General features: G+C 36.9%; 1 protein-coding gene across 2 annotated transcripts in view; it reads right to left on the bottom strand.

Annotated features, from left to right (window-relative positions):
• Positions 1-16,260, bottom strand: part of LOC149787243 (uncharacterized) — a 126,867-nt gene that overhangs the window by 95,527 nt on the left and 15,080 nt on the right. For both annotated transcript variants that reach the window (XM_089977745.1, XM_089977746.1), the window contains exon 3: positions 15,892-16,152. In XM_089977745.1, the coding sequence (XP_089833871.1) occupies positions 15,892-16,152 (261 nt within the window). The remainder of the gene's footprint in view (positions 1-15,891; positions 16,153-16,260) is intronic.

Genomic DNA, 16,260 nt, shown 5'->3' with positions numbered 1-16,260 from the left:
TTTGACCAAGTACGAATTTTTTCTTAACCATTTCAATCCAAACGATACCCAATGAAGGTAGTTAAATCATCCGTCCCTCGGTTTTGCTATATCACTGCGTTTAACTTGTGATTTTCTCTTAATTTGTTCTCTCGCTTCGAGCACATGTTCACTTCCTTGTCATGCAGTCTTCCTCGGTAACGTTCGCGACTTAGCAATTTCAGTAAACACGGTAATTCGATGTAAAAATCTTTGTGGAAATTATCTCAATGTACACTTGGGAAATGAAAATCGATTTCGGGAGTTTTATTGGAAGAATATTATGACGTGTTTGGCTGCTTGTCGTGATTCAGCTCCGAGGCTTCCTATTAGATTGTAACGTTTTTAACTCATGTTCATTATTATTATTATTACTTTGTTTATCATGCTTCTGAACAAAGTCTGGAAGTTTAGTCAATATTTTGAACAAACGTTTTTTCTGAAATTTTTTTAAGCACCAGAAAATATTTATTCAGTCGAGGCTATTCACACAGGTCATGTCTATGTTGGGCTCCAACTTGGAATAACGATACAATTCAGAATCCCGAGTTGTTGCGCTCATTCTCAAGAATGTGGAAAACATGACCACAAACGACCCCCAATTAGACCAAAACGTATACACCAATACAACTCCATTACCAGCGTACAAATTGCTAAAAAATACCCCAATTAAAACTACCAACTGGACTCCAAAGAACCAAAAACTACCATTACTCCACATCATTAGCAACCAAGTCAACATAGATCAAACAACTCAGCAGTCAATCAAAATGAGACATATCCAACCAACACAAATCAACAAATTGCTGTCCCCTCCACACTCAACGCAACAAAACCAATTAATACTAATAAATTAGATGTCCCCAACAAAAAACAAAAAGAAATAATTCAAAACAGTCAAATTCCTGGCCCCTCACGGATCACATCAGGGAATAGAGCTAAGAACCAACTCAATAAGGAAAAATCTACCAAATCAGACTACCTCTCCAATAAAGACAGCCAGAACGAGAGAAAAAAAAAATCACCTACACAGGAAAAGGAAAGCTTTCCATAAAATCCAAAACTCTAACCACCCCAATCCAAGATAGGAACCAAAGCACAAGGGCAAATAACTCCCAACACAATAATCTGAAGCAAAACCCAAATTCCACTCACTTGAATACACCCTATACATCAGTAGCAGGGACAGAAAACTAATTCATTTAAACTTCAGCAGTATCTTAAGAGGCCTGTCGAGAGTCACCATGGGCAATTTAGACTGATAAGACCAAAAACTGATATTTGATCATCCAATGCAGCACACTCAGCCAGGTGGAAACATTCATAAAACTAGAAGGCATAGGCCACATCAAAACTAAAGTAGACATAAAAAAATACACAAGAAACCAACTTGTAAGCCAAAACTCCACCCACTCAAAACCTAACACTAAATAATGAGTCCACCAAACCACCTCAGACAACAAATTTCAAAGCAGTACTAACACTTAAAGGCTATAACAAGGACATAAACAACCGAACATTCCTCAAAAAACTTAATGAGAATGGAACTAAAGTAGAAAAAGCCTACAGAATCAGGAATCAAAAAGGGCAGCCAATATCAAAAGCATTAATTGAATCAACAGAACCACTCTCAACCCTGGTTAAGCTAGGCCCCTATGGGGTGGGCCACAAACTGGAACCTTTCATTAACAAACCCAGGTTTTGCATTAATTATCAACATTGGGGACAGTTTGCCTCAAATGTCATACAAGACAAGATGCACCTATTGCAGGGGGTAGGGCAACATAGGGGAACATGCAACAAACAAATTATTAATGACCTAATTGCTGGGAACCACACCACCCTAGAGCATCTGAATGCCCTTATACCATCAAGGAAAAGCAAATCACAGAATTCATGTTTACCAAACAATTGTCTTATTTAGCAGCCAAAAAATAATTAAAAACACCAATCCAATACCCAACAAACCAGAGTCAGGCAAAACACCCAATAGCCCAAATCCAACCAAGATAATTATTTAAAAAAAACCATAACCCACCCCCAAAAATAATCTCAAAACTATATTCAAATCATCAAACACACAACTAGAGCTAACCCAGGAAACTAAAAATAAAAACCACACCAAATCAGATCAAACTGAAAACACAAGGTTTTCCAAAAATAATTACATGGCCGATGCTGCTAGAACTATTTAGGGAGATAATCAAAACTAACAACACTAAACCCACAACATCAGAAACCATTGTTGTGCACCTATATTCAATTGTAACAAAACATTTTCAATCAACACTCTCAATCACTCCCCAGTCTCCCATTATAACTACAATCACCAATAATTATAATGGATAGCACAATAAAAAAACCTAACAATTTGGCAATAGAACTGAAGGGGATTAGCTAAAAACCTCCCAGAATTAATACATAAAATCAATCATACAATCAATAAACCAGATATAATCTGCCTCCAATAAAGTCACCAGAGAATCCAAAATAGCTACCTAAGATCCCAGGGTACTCCCCAGGCAAATTTGAAAGTCTCACTCATGGGAAAAAGGGAGGTGGACTTGCAATTTTTCTCATTGATACCCTACCCTAGTCAGACACTTTAACAATTCCAAGGCCAATTGATACCAGCAAGACCTTTGAAATGCAAACTGTCCTAATCAACACTGGATTCAATAATATTCAAATAGTAAACGTATATGACCAGGAGGCAATGACAACTCAGTTAACTTAAATACTTACCGTCAAATCTCCACAAATTTAACAGACAACTCAATCATCTGTGGCAACTTCAATGCACACAATGAACTATGGGGAGAAAGTAGGAGGGATGACAGAGGCAATGTGATTGAAGCATGGATAGCTGAATCCAACATAATCATCCTCAATGATGGATAAAAAAACAAGACTCAATCCTGAGGATGGCTCCGTCTCAGCATTAATTGACCAAACCATATGCACACCCAAACTAGCCCAAATTACTAATTGTGGGTTGATCAAGAAAATACATTAAGTGACCACTTCCCCAATATCATCTCCCTCCAGATTCAGTTCAACACAACCCCTTTGAAGCCCAACCCAAATGGAGATATAAAGCTGACTGAGATAACTTCAGAAACATCCAAGCCATTATTAATACCAAAGAATTAGAAAGTACAGATATAACTATATTCCATGATAATGTAATTAACACCATACACAATGCAGCCATATTAAGTATACCTAAAACAGTAAATACCCAAACTAAACAATCAGTACCCTGGTCGAATGACCAATGCAAAAAAGCACATAAGAATAAAAACACCTCAATAATTGTGTGTGTGTGGTTAGGACTTTTAACGTAGCTTTAATAATTTTTTAGTCATATCACTACGATGTCTTCAGTGTGGCAGTTTATAGTGATGTCTAGCACTTGGGCAAAATGCTGCAGACATGTAGCATGATGTCCCACCCAGTCACATTATCCTGACACCAGGCCGACCAGTCCTAACACTAACCTCTTAATACTGAGAGCCTAGCGAGGCATCTGTTAGTACCATTTTCGTAAGTCTTTGGTATGACTCGGCCAGGGTGCGAACCCACTACCTCCAGCTTCCGAGATGGTCACTCTAACCACTAGACCACCGAAGCTGTTTCCCCAACAAGTATAAGCACACAGGAAACTACCTTGATTTCATTCAATATAAAGATAAGGAAAAAACCTAAAACAAACTATAAAACTGGCCAAAGAGAAAACATGACAATATTTTTGCTCCAAATTAAACTTGAAAACAAACCCAAAACAAGTATGGGACAAGATAAAAACTATCCAGGGGAAAACATCTAACCTAACACCTAAGTTGCCAAAACAAACAAACAAAAGGCTAATATGTTTGCTAGTCACTTCTCTGACATGAGCAGTAATACCAACCACTCCAGCAACTTCCAAGAACACCAGAAAAAAATATAAAATACCCTTACTCACCTCTTTAACCAATTCGGCCCCGATCCCGTCTGTAGGCGTGATGAGGCTGTACCTTACTTCCGAGCTCTGCAGCATCAAGGTCATTTAAGATACACCAACATGGGTGGTATTAAAAAAAAGCTGACAGATATAGCTCTAAAATGATACCAAATAATCTGGAAGTTCTAGTTGCACTACAAAATACAGAGGGAAAAACATCACTTTTTGGACCCGTTTTTTTTTAACCCAAAATTCACTCAGGGTCGAAATGCGATTTTGTGTCCGGATTTTAGACCTTTTGGCCTCAGATCTAAGGCATACTGGTCTTAACTGCACACAGACAGGTGAATCTTTGCAAAAACTAGGGTAAAGTGGGCATTTGGAATAAATTGTGGTCTCCATATGAAAATGATGGGTCCGATAAGCTAAAAAAAAAAGAAAAAAGAACTTCAACTTTTTTCGTTCTGCTCATGCGCAAGCAAAATAACTAATGAAAAATGATGTTTCTAATACAACTAGGCATTAATCTCATGGAAAATCTGTTGAAAGCCATTGTATTTTGCTGTTTTCAGAAATAGCCCCCCAAATGTCTTTCCTACGCACATTTCAGGCAAAAACAACAAAAACCTCTGGGTCCGAATGAGTTAAAATACCTAGGAACCAAGGTCTCTGACTTAAATAGTGAAATTACCTTATATGAATGGGATATAGCATTAGGGTCAAAGAAAGAGACATCACCTGGAAAAGATCAAATTAGATATATCATATATTAAGATCTCCCCAACAATATAACAGCAACCATTCTAAAACTACTTAACCTAATTTGGAATAGCTGATAATTGACCAATAGCTGGAAACATGCCAATGTCATACCAATCTCTAAACCCGGCAAAGACCCTAATAATATAAACTCATATCATCCCATCTCCATCACTAATAACATCTGTAAACTAATGGAAATTATCTTAGCCAATAGATTAAAGCACCATCTCAAAAGCAACAACCTGCTATCAGAAAACCAATGTGGCTTTCGTAACAAGCATTCCACCACAGACCAGCTATTAAGACTAGAAGCAGATATTAAACTAGCATTCAGCTCCAAAAGAAAATGAAACTGTAACCTTATAGCTATCTTCCTTGACCTAGAAAAAGCTTTTGACCTTGTCTGGACAAGAGAATTGATTGCAAAACTCAAACCACATCGGAATTACCTGACACATGTATAACTGGATTGAAAATTTCCTAACAGGTCATAGAATAATCACCAGAGTAGGGAACACTGCCACAAAAGAATACCCCCTCAAAAATGGCACCCCGCAAGGGAGCATACTCAGCCCTACGCTATTCAATATTATGATCAATGTCCTGGACCTTAATTTAGCAACCAAAAAGGTTGACATCTCACAATTCGCTGATGACAGTGGCATCATGAGGGCAGGAAACCCCGCTAACAACCAAGTTAGCATGGAAATTCAGCAAAGCTTAGATAACATAGGGAGATTGGCAGATAAATGGGGTTTTAAGATCTCTCTTGAAAATGTTGTTGCAATTATTTTCACCCCTAAGCATAATAACCAACTAGTCCACCCTAACCTTTATATACACAACCAAATTATCAAATATGTTACGGTTGTAAGGTTCCTAGGCATGTACTTTGATAACCACCTAACCAGGAAACAGATCGAACAACTAATCCAAAATTGCAGTAAAGACATAAATCTCCTAAGAAATCTTAAAGGGACCACATGGGGATCCAACCAAGAAACAATGGTGACTATATATAGAGCACTTATAAGATCGAAACTAGATTACGAATGTCAAGTTTATAACTCAGCAAAACAACCACTCCTGAACAAACTGGATGCTATGCAAAGAAAAGCATTAATTGTCTGCACTGGCACACTACCCTCAACCTCACTGGACAAACTCCAAGTCCTCACTGGAGAAATGCCAATAAAGCTGAGAAGACAAAAAATGCTCCTCAGATACTCAGTTGAGCTAGCTGATCACCCTGACAAGCATTCAACAAAAATCACCATCACAAATCTAACACAACTTTTCACTGTAAACTAGTTCCAAACATACCAGGTGGTAAGTAAATTTTAGAACTCAGGAAAAATTGCCAATACTTGACCAACAGGAAGAATACACTGAACCCCTGACCAAACCCCTTGGATAAACTCTAAGCCAAGGATTAACACCAAAGCCACCAATTATCAGAACAAATTGGAATAAAAGTCTAAACTTAAAAAGCATCATTGCAATGGACATATTTGACACCTACCCTGGTTTTGTTAAGATATACACTGATGGTTCCAAAACAAATGAACCCCACCGAATGGCAGCTGCAGTAGTTATCCCAGAATACAACATCCAAATGGGAACCAGGCTACCAGACCACTGCTCTACTTTCACTACAGAATTATGGACAATTATTGAATCAGTAAAATGGATTAAAGACAACAACATCCAAAAAACAGTAATTATCAGCAACTCCCATAGTGTAATAAAATCAATTAAATCCCACAACACTACATCAAGAGAGCGGTTCCTTGCTAGGACTTACTATATGCTTAAAAATTTGTCCACAGGGAATCAGTTGAATTCATGTGGATACCATCGCATATAGGGATCCCTGGATATGAGATAGCTGATAAAGTTGCCAAATGCAAACTAGGAGACCCAGATCCTGCCACACTTAAATATAGTATCACAGAAGCCTAAAGCTTTACAAAAACCGATATTTACCAAATATGGCAGAATCACTGGAATTCCACCCCCAAAGGTAGAAAACTACACTCTGCCTTAAAAGACGTTAACAGGTCCATCAAACTACCTAAAGTAAACAGCTTGGACCAAAATATCATTAACCGTATCATCACTGGCAAAACTTAATTAGCAGGAAGTTTTGGTAAACACCTAGGACCCAAACCTGCTAACATTAACTGCTACCATTGCAAAACCATTGAAGAACTGCAACATGTATTCAATAATTGCACCAAATACCAGCTAGCAGGAGCAAAATTCCGAAAAGCTCAAAAAGAAATTGGATCCCCTCACACCTACCCAGAAATTCTAGGTAATAATAACCCAAACATAAATAGAACATTCTGAAACATCCTAAACTTCCTAGACACAACTGGGCTAAAAGAGAAAATATAATCCACCCCAACCAACCCTGCCAGGGAGTAAGCCAATCATAAATAAAACCTAATGTTAACAATATCCAACTCTACTTTAAAAAAAACATGGAAGGACTTGTAGGGGGAGCAGCGTGCCCTCCTAAGGTGAGGGACGAGTGCATGCATGTCGCTAGGACATGATTGTCGCCAGTGCGCGAACTTGGATCCACCACCGGGTGAGGGGAGACATAATGCACCCCTTAATTCCTTAAACGTTTTTTTTTTAAAGACAAAAAAAAATAAAAATAATAGCTCAATAAAATTATCCGCCCCTAATCCATTACGAACCATACAAAGCTTAAACTAAAAGACGGGGGTCTTTGATACGTGTCACGGGACCTGAACACTCAGCAAAGGTGTCCTTCTTTCTAAATCATTAAACAAATGTACCCCCACTCGACAATACATTTTTTTAAAATAATTCTTTCTCTCACCCCGTACTCTTTCCAATCTCTCCCTTACTTACTACTGTCTGCATGGGTTTGAGTCTCGGATTCAGCCAATGTGGGTATGTGAGAAAGCTTGCCAGTAACTTCTCGTAGGTCAGTGGTTCTTTCCGCGGTTTTCCCAGGTTCTTCCTCCACCATTAATACTGGCCGCCATGTATAGCCTATCATGTGCTGAAAAATGGCGTTAAACCCTACTACAACAACAACTTACTACTCATCCAAAGATTATAGCCACTACCATACCTCCCCTTCCACACAAAAACCCACAGAATAAGTGAGTGCTGTTCTACTCTCACTCATCCCACTATATTGGTACAGACGACTCATACAAGAGTGTGTGCTGGGTCTACTCCCACTCATGACAGCCTATCATTAAGGTAGCATGAAACATTATGTTTTGCTATCTGACGGCTTAAATAACAGCACTCCTTGAGTGCATAAATGCCTGGGGGATGTGGCTCTGATTCCTTTCCCCAGGAACATCTAGTAAACGATACTCTTACTTTCATATGTAATGATCCCATGTTCATTTAATGAAGGTTCAGAGTATTTCCAACTCATAATATATTTTCTGGCTGCTGTAAGGATAGTCATTTCTATGGTGGGTACATGGCACTCATGTAAATAGTATTTAGAAAAATTCAGTACATAGCCACCATCCAAATAGACACTATTTATTTTGGGAACTTTATGTTTTTCTTTCTTTAAAATTACCTAAATTCTAATTCTTTTAAAACTTTTTGCAAACTAAAGATTGTTGTGTCAGTTTCTATAAGAAGAACTGAGTTGCATGGTCAAAGAAGGGTGACCACTGGCAGAACTTGACAATACTGGACTCTCCCCTACCAACCGCTCCAGGGGCAGTTAGGGCATCTGCCTCAGATGCAGAAGTTTGTGTGTTCGAACCCCACCCCCAAGTCATACCAAAGACTAATTAAAAATTGGTAATAGCAGCTGCATCTCTTGGCATTCAGCATTAAGAGGTTAGTGTTAAGATTGCTGGTCTGGTGTCAGGATAATGTGACTGGGTGGGACATGCTACATGTCTGCAGCAATGATGACCCAGTGCTAGACAGCACTATGAACTGCTACACTGCCGATATTATAGCAATATGGCTGGAAAATTGTTACAGCTATGTTAAAACCCCAAATCACACACTCTCACACACCCCATGCCAACAACAATACACATGTGCAAACATTGTCAATGTTAAGGCCAGGCAGAATTAGGGTCTTTGACATAGTCCTGACCCAACCTATGACATAGTCCTGACCCAACCCATATAAGGGTGTTAATTTTTATATCATAAATTATTAATAATTTGGTGCTAATATTACTCTGACCTCAGGGATGGCCCGAGGGTTTTTGGCACCCAAAGTTAACTATGACTTTGAGGCATCACCTGCCACTCCAAAAAATAAAAATCCCTTCAATGTAATTTGGCACCACTTACACCTGGAACCCCATGCAACTGCCAAGTACACCTGTATGTCCAGGCCAGCACTGTATGACAAAGAAATACCAGTAAATAAAAAATATGATAACATTCAGGCCATCGTATAAAGTAAAGGCCTTTATGGTTATGCTCTGCATTTTTATTGTTGTCTACATTAATGCATGAATAATTTTGTATTGTGGTTTTAATGAAATCCAGTGTGTGAGTTTACTTTTAGGCAATAGACAGGAAGCATATTCATCCCTATGGTCATATTCTGATGTAGTATTAACATAACCGAGCTTGGCAATTAGTTATTTTGTGCAAATGGGACAAGCAGTGAATGATGGAAAAATCTCAAATGACTTGATATTTAAATCCCATATGAGGTATTTGAAAGAATGGAATCAGAACTTATACAACTTGAGAAAGACAAATAGTGTATGTTCATATATTTACCTGAAGTTTATCTCTTTCGACAACCAAAATAATTATTGTGACAGTTTGAAAACCTTTGTCATTGCTATGAAGAAAACTTACTAAATAAGAACCCTATACCTTTGTATCATTTACAAGATGAGGAAAATGATGAGTACTTTAAGCGGTGTCAGACACTGATAGATAACTGAAGTCAAAAGTTGATCACTTTTAAGTGTGCTAATTTTACTCTTAACAGCTTTGCTGGCAAAGAAAATGATGGATCACTCATACCAGCATTACTTGCAATGTAATGGATGAGGGGTATTTTCACGTTCGAATGAATGCCCTTCTTTCGTCACATTCCCAAGACGAGGAATCTAATGGACTACAGATTTAATATCTAAATTGTGTTTAATAAAATCTATTCAGGAAGAAATATGTTACTTGGTCTTTAAGCTAGCTAAGAATCATAAAACAAAAATACTGATGTTCACACAAAAATCATTTAGTGCAATCCTTCTAACCTGAACCCCCAGGTCTTTCGGTAAATAAAGTTGCCTGGTTAATGGCTTATATGGTGTTAGTACAGATACCACTCACCATATAGCTATGTTACAAAGCAGGTTAGCATGCAACAGAGGGTGACTAAAAGCCAAAAGGTGCATACAGGATGAAAGCAGCCTATACATTTATGCACATCAAAGGAAAAAGCACACTAAAAGATAAAATACAAAAAACATCAGATAACTGTGTTACAAACATACAATGCAGTCAAAGGTGAATATCAGAATTACACCGATTTATGGTTATAAAAAGTCAAGGTCATATAACAGAAGAAAGTTGGTTTCTGTCATAAGACGGAAGAAAGCTGGTTTCTGCAAGTAACTCAAGTTCTCCACAATATACAGTTACCAACATTGTATGGATGGCTAGTAACTGTTATTGGAAAGAATCCAATCAGATTTGCGCTCAAAAGCTAAGGCCAAGGTCACTTAAAAACAAACAGTTTCCACATAATAAGTGGATTTTTCCAACATTTACACCTACCAACTATGTCGATGGCTTGCAATTGATGTAAGTATTCTGATTCAAAAGGTAAAAAGTCATAGTCACTGAATGAAACAATTTTTTTTTATGTTTTTTATACAATGACAAATAAACATTAGTTATTCATCACTAACACTGTCCAAATATTGTTGATGGCTTGCACTCATGGTATCAATTTTGGGGGTCAAAATCTTAAAAGTCAAAGTCACTGACTAAAGAAAGAAAAATGGTTTCCTCAATAAATTGTAATTCTATCTAACAGAGCTGGCCAACTCTTTGTGGATGGATTGCACTAAGAATAAAGTAAAAGCCAATCAATCTTGAGGTTGATGGTTCAATGGAATATCCTAACAGAAAATTAACTACTTAACAAACTTGTTTTATTTGCAGTAGTTATAAACCTTCTGATATTTATACGTATATATGACATATTCACTATTTCAAGACTGCATCATTTTCACTGATAAAGTGATACATTACAATTTAGTTAAATAATGTGAATAAATTTAAATCATTAAAAAATAATGTTAATTACTTTCATAGTACTTGGGTCTGTAGGTAGAAATGACTTCTCTTCAAAACTTACAACTGACCTTTTGAGCCAGGGTGGGCAACCCTGTTGCCACGTGGCAAATTGGACAAGAAAGGTTGGCTCAATTTTTGCATGGTGTGGCTAATTTCACTTCTCATTTACAATACCTGTGGCTACATTGAAAATAGGTTGCCAACACAGGCCCTAGAAAAATAAAGGGTCAATGGATACCAACTAACCCTTAAGAAAATCAGTATTCCATTTCTGTATAACAAATAGAAGTTTATATGGAGAGAGTAAATTTGGTCATGAAGCAGTATTGACTTCATATCCTTGTAGCAAGCTTAGGTTATGAACAATATACTCCAACAAGCAATGGGCAGATTCACCTCCCATGTCTTTTCTGTAAATGAATCCTGATTTCATGGCTCAAGCCATTTTATATAAATACTGGTTAAAAAATCTGTAACGAAACATGTCTTGAATGTAAGGTCCAAGCATCATCAAAATTTGGTCGATTCATTACCTCTGTTCTGAAAGAGTCTATGGATTCTTTCGAGGTATATTGTTTGGTATACTGACTTATATTTCCTGCTTCCAACGAATTCTTCATTCATCATGAGATACACAAATATATCAGAGTAACTGTCATGATATTACTGATATAAAAATTTGACAAATAAAAACTATGGGCTTTTTAATGAATTGTCCTTTTTTCCAAAGTAAGCACTTCTTCTGGTCTTACTATGGTTTAATAAAAAGTAAGCATACTTCCAATTTGTAAGGACTGGTATGAACCATGTGATTTGCGCCCCAGCATGACACTGGAACCAAGTTATCTAAGCCATTTTGACTGCCTCTGATACACACTGCAGCAGCCTTGGATGAAATGAGTATGTGAAAAGGCACATCAATCCTTCATGACTGGCAGTGTCTTGCATACAAAATTTCTGACATTTGAAATGGACTGTCAGTGAGGACATCCAATATTAGCAAAAACTGTAGCAGTGGACAGTTTGTTCTTGATTTCGATAGTCATCAGAAATTACCAGCCCTCGTGACATGCACAATTCAACATAAATAAGTCTTCATATGTTATTTGTATTTAAAACTCTGAGTGCAGGGGACACGTTCAGTGCGATTGGATCCACAGAAGTACTTTTTCATAATAATCTCATGGATCTCTAACTTTTTGTAGCAAAGGACACTGTCCCTATTATTTTATACTCTAAAATAAAAATTATATAATAATGTATGCATAAATATAGCATGCTTTGCATGTTTTACCTATTTAATTGGGTGGTTCTCTTGAGCTAGGAAACTTTTCCCTCATAGCTCAAGATAATTATTGTATTCTAATATAATAAGAGATTCATGAAACTCAATTTAAAGTATATAAAAACATTTTTTTGGTAATTTTTTTTACTTATTTAACCCATTACCTCATACAACCGTCTTTGGACGCCTTTACAAAAGTCGCATAGAAGCGACTATTGACGCTTCTACAAAAGTCCCATAGAAGCGCCTTTTTACGTCTGCTGTAAACAACGGCCATTTTAAGCCGGTTTTCGTAGCGCCACCTTCGGGGAAAACCCCTTATTAGATACTACATTCATTTCTGTGAATGACAATTACGTCAGATCACGTGGTCACTGTTTATGTACTGGTCGATATCTGCTATTTAAAGTAACTGGGTCGTAATCTCCACTCTCCAAAATGGCGGTCGCGGATTTCATTCAGTACTTACGAAGTTTTCATGATTAGAATCACAACTATGAAAGATTCAATAACCTAGGTAAAGGCTCTGATATTGATATAGGCTGCAATTAGTTTTTATAAATTATCAAATTTAGGTGACTTAGTGATGTAGACACAGATGAAAAACTTGTAAATTTCGAGTATGAGAAATGGCAGCTCTACGGTTGGTCACACGGCCTCACTGATATGACGGTGAACGAATTCTCTCCAGATTTTAAAGCACATAACAAATTCTTCCGTGATAAATAATTACACAGCTGTAACAATCGGACTTTACTCTTAAATTGTTCCACATGTAATAGATGTGTACCAAAAATGTAAAATGGTTAAAATTGCTGTTAAACGTAACATACACTACATTGCTTAATAGTTCACAGGCAAGCTATGCGTATGCGGTCGACTAGGTAACCTGTGTTCTATGTACAGCGAGCTGCACTTTGTCACAATGCTCTATGAGGTAAAGGGTTAATACTAAACTGAATTATTTAACAATATTTTCATTTTCTAGCTTAATTTATAATTTACGCTCTTTTTCTGCATCTTGTGTCCTTTCTGGTTTAATTCTAAGGCATAAAATGAAACTTGGAAATATACCATGGCTAATCCATTTTGATACTTATAGAGTTAGTTTAAGAGTACACAAGAAAGCTTTTGTTTACACATCTAGATAAATTAATAAATTGAATCAGGAAGGCATCAAACACAATCAATCATGGCCTGTAGCTTTTGTGAAAGGCGTTTAATCTGATGCTGCTAATATAAGCACACTGTCATACACTCTTAAGATTTCCTAACAAGTATAATCCTTAAAAGTATGAAACAATGCAGTGTTATACTGTAAGCCAATTGTAATTAAAAGCAAATATGTAACTTGTGCACAAACAACTTCCTATACATGAGTTAGCATGAAGTAAAATCACACAACACACAACTTTGACACTAGAATGGACAGACAACAGTATAAGATGATAAATTTCACTTCATAGCCTACGTATAAATACATAACAGAGGATCTTTCAGTGTTTCCCTTTACACACATTTGTGCGTCAGGGACGCAAGCTGGAGAAAATTGACACACACATTTTGTTACCGTGCGTTTTTTTGACGCAAATGGATTTTCATAATATGATCATGATTTATTTAATACCCAATGCATTGGACGATGGATGGCATCGTATATACTTCGCATATAGGCATTGACTGGTTCCCCGCTTTGTTTGCTCCCTGCCTTGTGCTCCTCTATTCGTATAGCAAAGTGCAACGCAGGGTACATATCAAACAATGAACCAGACTAGCATAGGCAATGTCATGACGGAGTAGCTTCCCCTAATCTTGCAAACTTCTTGCGATTTCCATCGAGCTCAGCAAGCTGTTCTAGATATTTAACATCAAGCCTCGGTGCACTAGAAAGTGATCGCCAGATTAAAATGTCATGCACTAAAAACATTAGCGAAGAAAGTGAAAGAAGCAGAATACAAAAGAGTATCTAACTTTAACGAAAAATGGAGAAAATTATTCCCTTGACTGGAATATTCATTAGAATTACCGGTGTGACTGCTGATTGCGTGATTGCAAAGACTGCAAAAGTGAATAATAATAAATAATAATAATGACCTTATTTAAAGAGGGTAACACAATTAGCTAAAAACTAATCTACCTTGAGGCCCTCATACAAAGGAATTTATTTATTTAAGCTGCATCTCTGAAGCCACTGGATATATTGGGTTTGGAAGAAGGAAACAGGGTGGGCATTTCTAATCTCAGCTGGAATACTATTCCAGAGCCGAGTTCCAGAGTATTGGAAACTTTTTTTAAATAACTCCTTATTTGGTTTGGGAATTTTATACTGTTTGGTAGACATGGATCGCAGGTGGGGAGTATTACCAGGTAGCCTATACTGGAATAGTGATTGTAAATATTCAGGAGCACTATTCTGAGATATCCTGTACATTAATTTGGCTTTTCTCAAACAGATTCGGTCTTTAATAGGTAATATTTTTAACCTACCAGCTAAACTTTCCTTGCTTTCTTTCTGGATTGATATTAGCCCAAATGCTCTTTTTTGAAGATGTGCCAGCTTTGCTATGTTTTTATTATTTGAATTACCCCATACTGTACTACAGTAGTCCAAATAGGGTTGTATGTAACTGTTATAAAATAGTTTCCTGTGCCTTTCAGGGAGAAAATGTCTTATCCTACCGAGAAGCCATAAACTTGAATTGACTTTTTTACTGGTATGTTTGATATGTTCGGTCCATGATAGGTTATTATCTACCAGAACACCAAGTAGCCTATCATGACAGACTATTTGCAGATTTGTATCCTTCCATGTCAGACATAGTTCATCACTATCCTTTCGTGACAGGATTTTAGAATTTTTAAAAATAGGTTTCGCCATAAGATATCTGGAGAACACATTATAACACAAGACATTATTTCACAACATAGAAATCAGTAAACTTGCAGAGACAAATGCATTATTTGGATTACAAAGTCAGCAGGTCATTGCAGATTTTGTTGGTTTTTAACTTTTACTGCAATAAAAGAAAAATCTTAAAGTTCAAGTATAACTTATTAGAAAGAAGATGCTTCAGCATCCTCCTTGATATTTGGATAAATGTGTTCTAGTACGAAGTACCATGAAACCTATCATAGTACACATTGGATGAAAGGCAGTAAATGAACTCCCATTTGGTTAAAAAGATTTATTTGGCTTTTTGTATTGGCTTATATGTAATGTGTTGGGCTATGATATTGTTGAGGAGACTGTTAAAAGTACGACTTTAAAAGAAAAATGAACTAATAAAATTATTCTTTGAATGGACAATGCATTTGTTTGTTAATTGTGCATGTTGGTGTATTTGAATGTTTAGAGACAGAGACAGAGAGAGAGAGAGAGAGAGAGAGAGAGTATGTTGTGCAAGTTGCAATATCCTATTTCAAGCTGAAAAAGTACGAGTTGTATGAAAATTTGTCAGTACATTTTTGACCCCCACATTTTTTATTTGACCCCCAGTTTTGACACCTAGGGATTTTTTGAACCCTCAATTTTACACCCCTGAGGGATACACTGAATCTATTATGATTGTGTATATGCATATACCTTGTGTTCGTCTTGTCCATTTCCAGGTCGATAAAGAAATATCACAGCAGTTGACATAGACCTCTATGCCCTCTGTACTACATCTGTCAGAAATGTTTACTTCCTCCCCAAGAAGTCGCTTGACCAGGGTGGTCTTGCCTACACCAATGTGTCCGACAACCATAATTCGTATGCTGTATACTGCCTCCCTTCCATCTTTTAGAGCCTCTTCAAAAAGTTGGATGGATCTGTCATCCATGTTTAAAATTTCTACTGGAATACCTGTGCAAATGATTGAAAAGTTACGTAAATAGTTCCAACATTGCAGCAGTAGCTTCATTTAGTCCAAAATTCACAAACTTAAGTTATTTTAAAATAGGAGAATTGATT

This window comes from Sinohyriopsis cumingii, chromosome 12 (genome assembly GCF_028554795.1).
Source record: "Sinohyriopsis cumingii isolate HCF-2022 chromosome 12, ASM2855479v2, whole genome shotgun sequence".
Lineage (NCBI taxonomy): Eukaryota > Metazoa > Mollusca > Bivalvia > Unionida > Unionidae > Sinohyriopsis > Sinohyriopsis cumingii.
This window is presented reverse-complemented; position numbering and strand designations above follow the sequence as displayed.